Source organism: Rhincodon typus, chromosome 4, assembly GCF_021869965.1.
Source record: "Rhincodon typus isolate 14 chromosome 4, sRhiTyp1.1, whole genome shotgun sequence".
Lineage (NCBI taxonomy): Eukaryota > Metazoa > Chordata > Chondrichthyes > Orectolobiformes > Rhincodontidae > Rhincodon > Rhincodon typus.
This window is the reverse complement of record NC_063335.1, coordinates 36,834,735-36,850,970: the sequence shown is the minus strand read 5'-3', so window position 1 is coordinate 36,850,970 and position 16,236 is coordinate 36,834,735. Positions and strand designations below refer to the sequence as shown.

General features: G+C 40.1%; 1 protein-coding gene across 1 annotated transcript; it reads left to right on the top strand.

The window, feature by feature from the left end:
• Nucleotides 1-620: 620 nt before the first annotated feature.
• Nucleotides 621-15,160, top strand: derl1 (derlin 1). The gene is made up of 6 exons (XM_048595795.1): nt 621-688; nt 5,986-6,012; nt 7,035-7,130; nt 9,493-9,545; nt 10,518-10,628; nt 10,768-15,160. The coding sequence occupies exons 1-6, from the start codon at nt 659-661 to the stop codon at nt 10,910-10,912; spliced, it is 462 nt and encodes a 153-aa protein (XP_048451752.1). The 5' UTR covers nt 621-658; the 3' UTR covers nt 10,913-15,160.
• The last annotated feature ends 1,076 nt before the right edge of the window (nt 15,161-16,236 follow it).

Sequence of the window (16,236 nt, the reverse complement as noted above, 5' to 3'; positions counted from 1 at the left end):
GTTCTCTATCCATGTCAGTGTTCTACCTCCAGTGACATCTGCTTTAATTTTGCATGCCATGGAACTTTATCAACAGTCTTCTGGAAGTCCAAATAAACCACATCCACTGGCTTCCCCCTCATCAACTTTTCTAGTTACATCCTTGAAAGATCCCAGTAGATTTGACTAGCATGATTTCTCTCTTGTAAATGTATGCTAACTCTGTCCGAATCTGTCATTGGATATTCTGAGAGAGTCCCACACTGCAGACCAGTGCGCCATTAACCAGTTATGCCTTTGGCAGAGCAAAAGGTTGGCTTGGGTAGGAGTAAACTGGGGAAGAATCAGACTTTATAACACTTTTTTTGGGGGGGGGAACACAGGGAAAGAAGTGGGCAGTTCACCTGACAATCTCATTAGCAAGGTATTCTTTAAATGATGTTTCGAGTCCTTTGTAATTAATAATGGTACTGTTACTGCCTCAATAACTGTTTTAGAGAGAGAGAGTTTTGACCCGGTTTCAAGAGGAGATAGCAATATCCAGTGCCTTGTGATATATCTAATGAAATATACAATGAATTTTACTGTCGTTCTTAAGACCTGATGAACTTTGAAATATAATTCTTGCATTTTTTTTACTATAGGTTTCTTTGATGGGAGAACAGCAGATTATATATTCATGTTGTTTTTCAACTGGATTTGCACGGTGGTATCCTTTTTGTGAAGCAATGTTGAAAAAAATTGCGTTTCTATTCTAAAATATATCTTTGAAGTACTTTTTGAAGTATACTGTTATAATAATGGACACACAGCAAAGTCCCCCACACAGCAATACTTGTTTCTAGTGATATTGATTGAAGGATAAATATTAGCCAAGACAGTGGGGAAAACTCGCCAGCTGTTCTTCAAAACAATACTACACGATCTTTTCAGAGTTGGTGAGAAGGACCTAGGATTAACATCACCTATGAAAGACAGCAGGTCTGAAGGCACTGCATTCCTTTTTTACTGAATTGTCAACCTACAGTTTCTTTGGCCTCAAGTCTCTGAAGTGGGTCTTGAATGTACAACCTCCTTACTCAGAGGCGAGAGCAACTGAGCCACAGCTGACAGCCGTAGTAAAGTACACAGACTAGAATCGCCCTGGTTAATACTCTGCTTTGAGTTAGCTGGGGCCACCCATGCGCATGCAAGTGTGAGGAGATCATCTGATTGATTTCTAGTGAAAGTAGGTTGAAATTGGGCTGAGCTTTGTGTCATTTGAAAATTTGGAAATATTACATTTAGTTCCCTCATCTAAGTTATGAGTATATGTTGTGAAAAGCTGGGGTCCAAGCACTGATCCCTGTGGTACTGCACTAGTCATTGCCTTCCACTTGGAAGGAGACCCATTTATTCCTGTTCATTGTCTCAATTCGTACACATTCAAAAAGCATGAGGCAGGCTATTGGAGGAGATTTATGCCTATAATCATAATCCTGCACTGAATCACTTTGATCATAAGAAATATGAGTAGGTGTAGATCATTATCCCATGGAGTCTGCTCCACCATTCAGTAAGATTATGGCTGATCAGATGTAGCCCTAATTTCACTTTCTTGTTTGTCCTGTAATCAGCTTGACTACTTTGTAGATCAAAAATCTGTATAACTTGGCCTTGAATATCTTCAATGACCCAGCCACCACTGTTTGTTTGGGAAGAGAACTCCAAAGGCCAATGATCCTCTCAGATAATAAATCCCTCCTTGTCTTTGTCTTAGATGGAAAACCCCTTTTTTTAAAACTGTCTTAGTTCTAGATTTCCCTTCGGAAGGAAACATACTTTCAATATTTACCCTGTCAAGGCAGACTATGAAAGAAGCAAAAAGGAAGGATAACTCAGGAGATATTATTAGAGATGTTGGAAATCATGAGGGTAAGAAAGTTAGCATAAAGGCACTTTACCTGAATGCTCGTAGCATTTGTAACAAGGTTGATGAGTTAACGGCACAAATCATCGCGAATGAATATAATTTGGTAGCCATTACGGAGACATGGTTACAGGATGGTCACGACTGGGAGTTAAATATCCAAGGGTACCAGACTATTCGGAAGGACAGACAGGAAGGTAAGGGAGGTGGTGTAGCTCTGATATTCAAGGATGACATCAGGGCGGTGCTGAGAGATGATATAGGTTCTATGGAGAATGAGGTTGAATCCATTTAGGTGGAAATTAGAAATTCTAAGAGGAAAAAGTCACTGATAGGCGTAGTCTATAGGCCACCAAATAATAACGTCACATTGGGGCGGGCAATAAACAAAGAAATAACTAATGCCTGTAAAAATGGTACGGCAATTATCATGGGGGATTTTAATCTACATGTAGATTGGTCGAACTAGCTCGGTCAGGGTAGCCTTGAGGAGGAGTTCGTTGAGTGTATCCGTGATAGTTTTCTTGAACAGTATGTAATGGAACCGACGAGGGAGCAAGCTATCCTAGATCTGGTCCTGAGTAATGAGACAGGAATAATTAATGACCTCGTAGTTAGGGATCCTCTTGGAAGGAGTGATCACAGTATGGTTGAATTTAGAATACAGGTGGAGAGTGTGAAGATAAAATCCAATACCAGGGTCCTGTGCTTGAACAAGGGGAACTACAATAGAATGAGGGGGGACTTGGCTAAAGTAGACTGGAAACAAAGATTTTATGGTGGGACAGTTGACAAGCAGTGGAGGACTTTCAACGCAATTTTTCAAAGTGCTCAGCAAAAGTATATTCCAGTGAAAAGGAAGGACTGTAAGAAAAGGGGTAATCTGCCATGGGTGTCTAAAGAAATAAGGGAGGCTATCAAATTGAAAGAGAAGGCATACAAAGTGGCCAAAAACAGCATGAAACTAGAAGATTGGGGAAAACTTTAAAGGTCAACAGAAAGCCACAAAAAGAGCTATAAAGAAAAGTAAGATGGAACATGAGAAAAAACTAGCACAGAATATAAAGACAGATAGCAAAAGTTTCTATAAATATATAAAACGAAAAAGAGTGGCTAAAGTAAACGTTGGCCCTTTAGAGGATGAGAAGGGGAATTTAGTTATGGGATATGATGAAATGGCCGAGGCATTGAACGGGTACTTTGTATCGGTCTTCACAGTAGAGGACACTAATAACATGCCAGTAATTGACAAAGAGACGAAGGTAGGTGAGGACCTGGAAACAATCATTATTGCGGAAGAGGTAGTGTTGGACAAGCTAATGGAGCTAAGGATTGATAAGTCTCCTGGCCCTGATGGAATGCATCCCAGGGTACTAAAAGAGATGGCGGGAGAAATAGCAGGTGCACTGGCGGTAATTTTCCAAAATTCGCTGGACTCTGGGGCAGTCCCAGCAGATTGGAAAACAGCAAACGTGACGCCACTGTTTAAAAAGGGAAGTAGACAAAAGCTGGGGAATTATAGACCGGTTAGCTTAACCTCTGTAGTGGGGAAGATGCTTGAGTCTATTATCAAGGAAGAAATAGCAAGGCATCTTGATAGAAATTGTCCCGTTGGGCAGACGCAGCATGGGTTCATGAAGGGCAGGTCATGCTTGACAAATCTTTTGGAATTCTATGAAGAGATTGCGAGCAAGGTGGACAATGGGGACCCAGTGGATGTGGTGTACCTAGATTTCCAAAAGGCCTTCGACAAGGTGCCGCGCAAGAGGCTACAGCATAAGATAAGGATGCATGGCATTAAGGGTAAAGTATTAGCATGGATAGAGGATTGGTTGACTAACAGGAAGCAAAGAGTGGGGATAAATGAGTGCTATTCTAGCTGGCAGTCAGTGACTAGTGGTGTGCCTCAGGGATCGGTGTTGGGACCGCAATTATTTACAATTTATATAGATGATTTGGAGTTGGAGACCACGTGTTGGGTGTCAAAGTTTGCAGATGACACTAAGATGAGTGGCAGAGCAAAGTGTGCAGAGGACTGTGAAACTTTGCAGAGGAACATAGATACATTGAGTGAGTGGGCAAAGGTCTGGCAGATGGAATACAATGTAAATAAATGTGAAGTCATACATTTTGGTAGGAGTAATAGTAAAAAGGATTATTACTTGAATGGTAAAAAGTTGCAGCATGCTGCTATGCAGAGGGACCTGGGTGTCTTTGTGCATGAATCACAGAAGGTAGGTCTGCAGGTACAAGAAGTAATTAGGAAGGCAAATGGAATTTTGTCCTTCATTGCTAAAGGGATTGAGATTAAAAGCAGAGAGGTTATTTTGCAGCTGTATAAGGTGCTGGTGAGGCCACACCTGGAGTACTGTGCGCAGTTTTGGTCTCCTTACTTGAGAAAGGATGTACTGGCACTGGAGGGGGTGCAAACGAGGTTCACTAGGTTGATTGCGGAATTGAGGGGGTTGGCTTATGAGGAGAGACTGAGTAGATTGGGATTATATTAATTGGAATTCAGAAGATTGAGGGGGGATCTTATAGAAACATATAAAATTATGAAGGGAATAGATAAGATAGAAGTAGAGAGGATGTTTCCACTGGCAGGTGAAGCTAGGACAAGAGGGCATAGCCTCAAGATTAGAGGGAGCAGATTTAGGACTGAATTGAGAAGGAACTTCTTCACCCAGAGGGTTGTTAATCTATGGAATTCCTTGCCCAGTGGAGTAGTTGACGCTACTTCAGTAAACGTTTTTAAAGATAAGGTAGATATTTTTTTGAACAATAAAGGAATTAAGGGATACGGTGAGAACGTGAGTAAGTGGATCTGAGTCCACGAAAAGATCAGCCATGATCTTATTGAATGGCGGAGCAGGCTCGAAGGGTCGGACGGCCTACTCCCGCTCCTAGCTCTTATGTTCTTATGTCATGTTCCCTCAAAATGTTATATTTCAATAGGATCTCCTCACTTTCTTCTAAACTCTTCTTGGCCCAACCTGCTCAATCTTTTCATTTTGAGACAACTTCATCCCAGGAGTCAGCCTAGTGAGCTTTCCTGAATTGCTGCAGTAAAATACAGATCATGCCAATGCCTTATACCTTATAGCAAGAGTTCTGTACTTTTATACTCCACTCCTTGCAATAATGGCCACACCTCATTTGCCTCTCTAATTACTTGTATTCTGCTTTTCTGTTGTTCTTGGTAAAGTGGGTAACCTCTATCACTATAATTTCCCCTCTGCCGATCTTTTGCCTACTCCCTTGATCTATCTCTCTTCCTTTACAGACCCTTTGCATCCTCATTACTTGTTTTCCTCCTGATCTTAATATTTTCTGAAAATTTGGCTGCAATATAGTTGGTCTCATCATTCACGCCATTAATATGGATGTAAATAGTTGAGACCCCAGCACTAATCCCTGTGGTACTCCACTCAGTACAGTTTGCCAACCTGAAAATTATCTGGTCATTCCAAATCTGTTTTCTGTAGGTTAATCACCAATCTGTCAATGCTAATATCACTCCCAAAAGTATTAGTTTTGTTATAAAGTAACGTTTTATGGCGCCTTATGGAATGCCTTTTGGAAATCCAAATACATTATATCTGCTGATACCTTATAGTTCATCCTGCTTGTTACATCTTCAAAGAATTCTAATGTGTGTCAAACACTATTTCCTTTTCACAAAGCCATGTTGACTTAGCCTGACTGTATTACAATTTTCTAACTGTCCTGCTAAATAATGAATTCTCAGATTTCCCAGTGACAGATATTAAGCTAACTGGCTTATAGTTTCCTGATTCTTGTTTCTCTCTTGTCTTGAATAGAGGTGTTACAGTTGTAGATTTTGAAAGAGGAGCTTGTGCCACTTGCTGGGCTTTGAAAGAAGGGTGTGTACCAATTGCTAGGCTTTGAAGGAGGGGCTTGTACTTATGACGGACTGGGAAAGACACAAGTCTGCACAATGTTCCTATTTTGCCAACTTCCTGACCCTTTTGCAATATTAAATCATTGGAATGTATACACTTAAAGAAGCACCTATTGATAACTTAAAAGGAATGGACACGTCATTTGTTTTTTTTTCCTGATCAACAACGTAACAGATAGTTGGATTAACCATGGGAATGCTTGTAAGTATGTAGGAGGAGGCTGTTCCACTTCATGAAAATCTTGGTGTTCAAATTGAAGATGATGGGAAAGTTGCCGTTTTAGTCTGTGCGTGACCACACTTAATGTTCCATTTTGGGCGAGTAGAGGGAGATTGTTGGTAAACTTTACTTTGGGGGATAAAAAGCCCTGACAATCATCCTCCACTTTGAAATGCCGTTTTGCTGATCAAATTAAACATGAGATCAGAAAAGTAAATAGCATTCGGGGTTACATTGATGTAAAAGAAAAGCTTGATTATGTTTAGCATTAGATATTTGGTGAGTTTTTGACTACGTCCCATTGTGTGTCTCCCATTTGTTTTGCCATCAAGGGCAGAGCCTTTGGCTATTGTGACTGCAAGTTATGTTCAAAAGCACAATATGAGTAGAGATTTTTCCCTTTGCTCCTGTTTCCTTTATTATGGAATATCTGGAGGCATTTTGTTTTTTATAAAAATGTGCACTGCAACTTCAGTTTGTATCTCATTGAGAAGATATTAAGTGGCATATCAAAAAAATGGCAGTTTTATTTCCCAGCCTGGTACTGTATATTATGGGTTTCTTTTAAACAAAAATATTCCTACTGTATTGTTTCTTTATTAATCTGATTGGGCATGTGAAGAATTTGGGACAACATTTTTTCCTTCCCCTGTCCCTCCTGGAGAGTGCTTGTTAATTTGAAGGAATGTCTGGCACTTTAAAGTTTTGCCCGAGTCCATGGCTATTCTAAATGCAAAACAGCTAGAATGTGGATGTACTCCAAGGTTGCAGAAGTGAAACCACAACTCAACCTTGTGTGTCCGTATTAAGGAGTGGAGTTTATGGATTGACAAGAGGGGGAAAATAATCCCACTTCAATTTGAGAATTCTTCAGTGAGGGAGAATGAATTGCTTCTTGAATAAAATTGCTACAAGTTGGGAGGCGTATGTTATGTTGGTTGTGTTATGGTTAAGGATAAGGATAAATAAATGGAACGTATTGATTTCCCTTTTCTTTTTGACAGATTCTGTTTGTCCCCCTTGTTTTGACGGTGGTATACGTGTGGGCACAACTCAACAAAGACCAGATTGTAACATTTTGGTTTGGGATGACATTTAAGGTGAGTGAACCTAAGTGTTGTTGTTGATATTAAGTGTTGAAGCAAGGTCTGCAGTTCCCGGTAGTCAGTAAGCACACCACTTGATTTGTTACAGCTCCTTCAACTGTATCTTCTACTCCCACAACCTCCACACCTAGAAGAACAAAGACAGTAGACACATGTGAACACCACCACCTACAAGCTCCATCCAAATCTCTCATTATCCTGAACAAAATCACCATTCATTTACTATTACCGGGTCAAAATCCCAGAACAGCACAGTAGGTGTACCTGTATCTGTTAACCAGGACAACAACAGTTGCTGCAATTGTTTGAAGACTGATATCTGTAATATTGTCAACCACTAGAAGAGGCCAAGATGGATCATCCATTTGGTACATATGGCTGAAGATTGCTGAAGTACTAAATGCTTCAGCCTCATTTTTTAATACTGATGTGTCGGGCTCTTCCATCATTGAGAATAGTTGTTGAATTGTAGAATGAGTTGTTTAATTGTCCACCGCCATTCACAACTGGATGTGGCAGCACTGAAGAGCTTAGATCTGATCCATTGGTTGTGGGTTCTGTGTATCACTTGCTGCTTATGCTGTTTGGCCTGCAGGTAGTCTTGCTTGGAACTTCACTAGGTTGACACCTCATTGCTTTTTAAAGCTTTGCCTGGTGCTGCTCCTGGTATTCCTCCGGCACTCTTCTGTTGAACCGGGGTTGATTTCCTTCAGCTTGATGGTGAAGGATAAGTGGGGGCTATACTGATCCATGAGGTTGCAGATTATGCTGGAGTACAATTCTGCTGCTGTTGATGGCCCACAGTGCCTCACAGATGCCGAGTCTTGAGTTGCTAGATCTGATCAAAATCTGTCCCATTTAGCACAGTGATAGTGCCACACAACACGATGGAGAGTGTACTCAATATGAAGGTGGATCTTTGTCTCCACAAGGACAGTGCAGTGGTCAGTCTTGCTGATACTGTCATGGACAGATAAATCTGCAGATGGCAGATTGGTACGGATGAGGTTAAGTATGTTTTTCCCTCTTGTTGGCTCCTTCACCACTTGCTGCAGATCCAGTCTAGTAGCTATATCCTTTAGAACCCGACCAGCTTGATCAGTAGTGTTGCTGTTGAGCTACTGTTGATGATGAACATTGAAATCCCCCACCCAGCGTATGTTTTGCACCCTATCCACACTCAGTGCTTCCTTTCAAGTGTTGTTCAACATGGAGGAGTACTGATTCATCAGCCAAGGGAATGATATGTGATAATCAGGAGGCTTCCTTGCCAATTTTAACCTGAAGCCATTAGACTTCGTGGGGTCCAGAATCAATGTTGAGTACTCCCAGGGTAACTCCCTCCCATCTGTATACCACTGTGCCGCCATCTCTGCTGGGTCTGTTCTGCTGTTGGGCGTGGACATAGCCAGGGATGGTGATGGTAGTGCCTAGGATATAGTCATGCTTACAGACTTTAAAGGCAATGTCAGGCTGTTGCTTGACTAGTCTATGAGACAGCTGTCCCAATTTTTGGCACTAGACCCCAGAAATTAAGTAAGGATGGCATTGCAGGGTTGACCGAGCTGTTTCTGCAGTTGTCTTTTCCAGTTAATTCTAAATTTTTTATTGAACTTGAATTCAAATTCTAACATCTGCCATGAAGGGATTCGAACCCAGGGCCCCAGAACATTTGCTGAGTTTCTGGATTATTAGTGTTGTGTTAATACCACTGGGCCATTGCCTCAGACCTGCAGAGTTTCTTCATTGCTTTGCTTCGGTTTGGATTTTCAGATCCGCAGTTCTTTGTTTTATTGTAGCCTTTATATAACTTATTTTATGGTCTTGGGCTATCACAGTTCTTGGATTCCTCACTCTGTTGTAATGTAGGCACATATGTACAGGAAGATCCCACAAACAGCATTGTGAGAAATGCCTGACTGTATATAATACACTTCTGATTGATTGAAAACATTAACTGATTGGGCTTCAGTTTAACATCTGACCCAAAAGATGGCACTTCTGACAGTGCAGGACCCCCTCAGAACCACACTAAGTGTGACAGCTTGGATTGTTTGTCTAAATCTCTGGATTGGGTCTCAAATTCGTGACTGCCCAATGCAGCCAAGAGTGCTACCATTAAACCTAGCCTGACATTAAGCATTAAAAGTTGACTATACCTTAGTGTATTTGTTGTTTCTCATCTTAAAAGAACACGCCTAATTTAGCATCTTCCTAAAGAGTTTGTACCATCTGGAATCTGAGAGAAATACTGAGTCAAGGTGGTGATTAGAAGTCACCTGAGCTGAACTTTTTGATTTTAAAAAAATTGTATTTAATAGTATTTTCACATTTATTTTGTATTATTTTTCCACAGGCTTGTTATTTACCCTGGGCTCTGCTCATATTCAACTTTATTCTGAGAAATACGTAAGTGCAGAAGAGATTAAATTCTCTATTTCTTTATTGCATTGATACAACTGATCAGAAATTTATATTGTTTGAATACACAATGTAAAAGTCGGCCTTTTTTGTAGACCAGGAATGAGTTGTTACCTGAGGTAAGTCAGTGTGGTTTGTGCTCTGCTGGTGAGAAGCCTGGAGAGGCTGGGAACGAGGGCGAGATGGAGGGTAGAGCTGATGAGGCAGAGTTTTCTTCCTCCCCAGCAGAAGCAGAGACAAACAGCAGCACCAGTATGATAAGTGGAGGGAGGCTTGTACCAGGAGGTCAAGGGGGTGGGGAAGGCAAGGTCAACTCCAGGAGCCAGCTTTCATTTTTGTTTCATGGTGAGAAGGACTCCATGGAATTAAATATTTGTTAATTTAAAAAAATTCAAAATGTGCTAATAATGTCCAGTTTAATTTTTGGAGCTTCCTAGAAGGCCTGCAAATGAGCTCAAGTGGTTACCATGAAGCAAGGCCAGATTTTTGACGGGACTACTGCTAGCAGTGTTTTTAAGGTTATTACAAAAGATTGTGCAAACTGGAATTGTCATTAAGGTTTGTTACATAGACATAGGACGTATTTTGGTAAAAGAAACAGCACAATCGAGGAGGAACTGCCAACCTCTAATTAGTTCAATGTTGAATTTTTTTAATGTATTCCAGAGAATGGTCATGCAGCCTTGATACTGATGAGTATTTATATCAAAGACAGCCTCCAAAGGAGAGACTTCAGAGATATTTCAAACCCTTGCCAAAGCATAGCTTAGAATCAAAGAAATCCTGAAGTGTTGTGGTTAAATTAAATCCTTTGTTCATGCGGTTGAATTTGTTAGTGGAATTTCTCTGGGTTGTTCAGTAGTTTTCTTGAAACTAAATTTTGCAAAATTTTTTTTTTTTTTTTTTTAAAAATGCTATTCATCTTGGGGTGTAAGTTAATTCTTTTTAACTCCATGGCAGTGTGATGGACGAGCTTGTTGGTATCTTTGTTGGCCACATGTACTACGTCTTGATGTTTAAATATCCTCAAGAATACGGTGGGAGAACGTTTCTTTGTACGCCGCAGTTTCTGTAAGTAAATTTAGCTGGTCCTGCTTCTTTGCTGTTGACTTTGTTTCACTGAACTCTAACCACTTTGTATGTTTTGTGAAAGATTATACTTGGAAAAACTTCTTTTCTCTTTCCTCTCTCTCTCCCACCCCCACTCCAGGACTCGATGGTTTCCTCCGAGGAGGGGTGGCGTATCTGGTTTTGGAGTCCGACCAACAAGCAGGAGACCACAAGCTGAAGATGAGGGGGGTCGATGGGGGAGAGGCTATTTCTGGGGTCAAGGCCAAAGATTAGGAGACAACTGAACTTTTCTTTTTCTATGGAAGAGCCCAACACCTGCATTTGTGTCATTTACTGTACAATGTGTTGACTAAGAGTATCTTGTGCTTTGGAATCGCAGCTGAAATTTTAATGATTGTGGGATGCTGGTAGGAATGTGATGTCCACTTGGCTGCTAAGGAAAGGAGGATAAGCAAATTGATATGGAAATGTACAAATGTAAATCTCCTGTAGACTACCATAAATCTGACCTTTACAGCAGAATCTCATTTTCAGAAGAATTTTGTAGAATAAATCAAAGTTTATGACTTTAAAAAAAAATTGACCAGTCTATAGAAGGAGATATATTTCCAGTTGTTAAACTAAAAGTTGCATATCCACCATAAAAGGCTATTTTCCTTTCACACCTTCCCTGAGTCATGATATAGATCCCCTCAAGAGAAACACAATTTCGCAGAATTACTGATTTCTCTCCTGTTTAACAGGCAGGGTCTGCATTGATCAGGTTGACAAGGGATATCATGAGGGTAGAGTGTGTGCATTCTGTATTTCTCTCCCTCTGTCATGCACACATGCACACTCATTCTACCTTTTTAGCATTTGTCCTAATTTTGTGACCAACTTCTCAGGTCTTTGGCAGAGCTGTTGTCACTTTGGGAGATTGCTGGATGTGTGTAGTGTTGGAAGACGGCGTGGGAAAAGAGATTTCTGAGCACATCAGTTGACTGAAAAGCACCCACCAACCAGGGATGATATTCTGAAACAGCAGCAACTCCTGCTGATCATCCACAGTGACTCTCAGAGCTAGTTTCACCATTGCTGTCAGAGTTTTAAGGCTTACATAGTTTGTTGCTTCTGTCAATTTATTTTCAGCAGAGGTGAAAAATAGGAAGTTCATAGCAGGTAGAGAATGATGCTTCAATCATTTAGGTTTTGTTTTTGCTAATTTCTTCACGATAGCATAGCTATCAGAATTATTGCCAAATTGTATTCCTCCTTATATTTGAGATTTAAACAGTAGGGGTGGGTGGTGGTGGTGGTGGTGGAAGATTGTCTTGAATCTGAATGATCAGCACCATGAACAGAAACGGTGCTTGCAGGGACAGATAAGCCTGCTTAGCAAACACTGATTCTGTTTCAACTTTGATCCTTTGTCGGTACTGTTTTTCTAGATCTCTGTATGGCACCAACTGAGAGGCTGGCAAACTGGGGCATTGACCAGCATTCCCCTGGAGGTAGCCACTAAGATGTGCCAAGATAGGAGCCACATTAGTTTCCCCAATTCCTGGCCTGCATTTGGTATTGGCTGCTGGAAAGGATTAGTGTTATATTAGGCCTGAAATGTTTAACTGGTTCATCCATCCTTGGTGCCCTGCCGTTCCTTGCTTTGATTTAAAGGATATGGATGAAGGGGTTGTGTAAGTTTGAAAATGTACTTACAGCGACTTCGTTGGTGTAACTCTCCTTACAAAAGCAATCAGGTGACTAGAAGTGCCATAAAGACATGTCTTTTGAACCAAGTCATGTTTCCTTCTCAATCCTGATCAGTGCTTCACTTCCATATTGAAATCTTTTATTTAAAAAGCCAACTTTGTCGTGGTAGGTAATATTTAAAAATAAACTCTTTTGAATTTCATACTTCTGATAAATATTCTAAAAATAAAATCTAATGCCTGTACCTCCTGTATTCTAAATTCCAAGTCTTTATTTATAAACCAGATCTTCTTGTCCTGTACTGTCTCGTTCTGTCAGCGGAGGCCGTAAAATGCCACATGTCGGGTAGGGGCTGTGGGCCTGAGTGCAAAGCTTCTGTGGGCACTTGCCATTCTTAATGCAGTGCTGGGAATTTATAATGAAAGCAATTGACATGTTTACAATGGAAATACAAAATTTAAGATAGAACACAAACTTTTTGTAATGGGGCTGAATTACATCTCCACCACGTGCCCTTTTAACCCTGCTTCCTCCTGGAGCTGCATTCTGTTGACTGCCATGATCTGGGAGCACTACCAGTATATTTTATTATAACTTGCATTCTCGTGACTGTATTTAAGGATCACTGGTCTGATTGAAAGGAAGATTAAAAAATTAATAAAAGGGCATCAGTTCTAGCAGCAGATTCTTGTCAAGCCCCTTTGAAATTTCAGTATTTGAAGAAATAACTTTCTAATGGTAGTAACTGTATATTGTTCAATTTTGAATAATGCATATGCATTTTTAAAGGTAAATTCTGCTGCAAGAGAAAGCAGGGCCAAATTAGTAGTGTGGTACTTATTCTTTGACTTGCAATAGCTCTGAGCAGACACAGAAATATGGAATTGGTAAATCAGATTATTCCATATTAAACGGGTCTGTTTTCTGTTTAATTAGTTTCCAAGTGAAATGTTCACAGGTGGTATGGTATAGATACTTGGTTTGTTTGTTCAAATAACCCAAGGCTTCAGAAGTGATACACAGTCCATTAAATCTAGGCACATCCACATGAACAAATTGAATGTTGCCCTCTTAACCTGTGAATGTAGTCTAGTCGCTGGAGACATGGGGGAAATAGCAATTTAGCATTGTACAGTCTTGCTAGATTGCCTGTGATTATATGGTTTTATTAATTAAAATCCTGGAACCTCATCTTCCTTTGTGATGGATTTAAATATGATACATAAGATTTAATGTTCAGTTTGGATTAGACTTTATTTCACCCACTCAACAAAAATGTTTTTTTTAAATCTGCTAGATGGATGAGGAAAGGTTTTTATTTATGTCTTCTACAACCCATGAAAGATTATTTCTTTCTGCAGTGTGATTGAATTAGGTTTTTTTTTGTGCTGGTCTCTTCCACTGAGGAAGTTTGATGTATAAATGAAAGATTATTGGCAAGACCTCTATCTACTGATTCCTAAAGCTGTTTTGTATAAAAGTTGTACACTTTTGTAATTAAATCACAAACTTCTGAAATTCTAAAATGAAATCTTTCAAAGGCTTATCATTTTTTCTTGTGTGCTATAGCTGTAGAACATATTACTGTATTGATGGGAACGTGTAGGTCATAGTTCACTGCTGAGAGTTCTTGATCTTGTAAAGTGGGAGATTGCTTCTGCATTTCAGACACTATCGTTGACAAGTCAATGGCCATCTGAAGAAGTTATATAAAGTAAGCTAATAACAGCAAAGTAAAGACTTAAGAAAACAATTAACTACAAGAGGCTAAACTGCAATCTTATCAATTGCTCTTGCCTCATTCACTTCCTTGCAGTTCATCTGTGTCACTAATTCTGGTGTGTTGAGCACCACAGCCTTGATTTTAATTGCTTTACCATTGGTGGCAATGCTGTCAGCTGCCTTGTTGCTATGCGCTAGAATTCTCTCCTTTAACTTTATCACCTCTACCTCATCTTTGTTCTTTAAGGGGCAGCTTACAATCTACCTCTTTGACTAAGGTATTGGTCATAAGAGGATAGCCTCTTATTATACAGCACTCCTGTGAGGCCCCTTGGAATGGTTTATTTTGTATTTATGTTCAACAGTCTATGTAAAGACAAGTTGTTTTCAAAATGCGCCTCATTGTATAAATGCAGAAGTCCTGAATTGCAATGTTATATTTAAATCCTGGGGATCAGAAGTGCCAGGTTTAATCCCACACTGGCTTTGATGCTACCATTTGCTTCAATTATGTCTGGGATATAATAGGGTGCTAATGTGAAAATGTAGCTTTAGTTTGACCAAATTAACCAGAATGAATTGGAAGTAATAGTTTAAACTGTCATGTCGACAGAAACCAAAAAATACTGAGAAGCTGCTAACCACACAGGATAAAAAAAGAAACAAGGCTCCAGACAGGTGGCTGCTTTGATAAAATAAGAAATGGTTAACCACAGAGTTGGTTATTAAACAGCTTATAACCAGAGACATGGAAGAAGGATCTGATTGTATAAAAGAGGAAGGAACTAGTATAGTGATACTGAGAATTTAGGACCAATGCTTGCTAGAAGGATGATTCTGACTCAGAAGACAATAAGAACTTGGGTACAACTCTTCAGCATGGGACCCAAGGTCAGGGACCTAGAGAACAGCAGTACATTCCAGACCAGAGCCTGATCTTTTCTGATGAAGGGTCTAGGCCCGAAACGCCAGCCTCTCTGCTCCTATGATGCTGCTTGGCCTGCTGTGTTCATCCAGCCCTGCACCTTGTTGTCTCAGAGCCTGATCATCTGTTTTCTGGTAGTATTCTGTGCAGGGAGTGACGCTTGTGAATCTAATAAATACTCTTGTATAACTGATACGGCCTCTGAGTATTTATTTGATTATTGTGATGGCATTTTGTGTGAAGAAATATTATTAAAGAGCACAACAGACAGGTAGGTCCACCTAGATTTTCATAGGAACTGACATTTTAGTGAATGCTGCCAAACATATGTGGAGCTGGACCTAGAAGAACAAAACTGAGGAACTGGTGATGCTTATAAAAGTTCAGTAGTCTGCATGCATTTCCTAGGCTTACACCCAGAAATATGTGAACTAGGTTTTGTAACCATGGATTAGGGAGGTAAAAATTAGAAGAAAAACAATATCTCATCTTCCCATTCAAATAGAAATCACAGCTGACAAGATTCTAGAGCTGGACAAATCGAAGGGATTATACCTGTAGAAGCCTCAGCAAGGTGGCTTGACAGTTGCTGCAGTAGGGCCCCATTTAGACTTCTGGGCTGAAATATAATTCTGCTCTGTAATTTGCTGAGAATGAGAGGTGATAACGGGGCACTAAGGCCAATGGGGACATGTGGGACCTCAGTGAACAATAGACTCAACCTGAGAGGACAGAGAAACCTTCTGTTTCATGTCTGATGGCGTCAGGGAATATTATTGTTCAATATGCTTACAATTGGCCACAGGTCACAAATTGACGTCTTTCATTAGATGAAGTATTTTAGAAAGATGGATAAAATGTACATTACGGCAGCCTATTCATCTAAGGATATACTGCCACCTTCTGCCAGGCAGAATTCATGACAACATTGAAAATCGAGAAATGAGCCTTTACTATGTAACCATATCATTTAATGTTAGACCCCAAGGAAGATGTGAAAACATGGTACATTTTCTTTTTGTTACCCCACAGCTTGCTGCAGTGTAGTAACTAACTGCTTAATCCGAATTCTCTTCAGCCATGAAATTTTGGGACTGATAAAGGAACAGAAGAAATCTGGAGAACAAGGTTGAATGAGAATCAAACCAAGCCCAGAAAGAAAAGAAAAGGTGCAGTATTTGAATAACGTTTAAATCTCTAAAAGGATCTGCAGCATGGAAGGCAGTGACCTAGTGGTATTATTGCTAGACTATTAATCTAGTGACCTGG

Excerpts from the sequence above, each read along its gene's own strand:
- derl1 (XM_048595795.1), top strand. The coding sequence starts at position 659 with ATGTTGTTTTTCAACTGGATTTGCACGGTG. Across the intron at positions 6,013-7,034 it reads GATTAACCATGGGAATGCTT|ATTCTGTTTGTCCCCCTTGT; the intron begins GTAAGTATGTAG and ends TCTTTTTGACAG. Across the intron at positions 10,629-10,767 it reads CTTTGTACGCCGCAGTTTCT|GACTCGATGGTTTCCTCCGA; the intron begins GTAAGTAAATTT and ends CCCCCACTCCAG.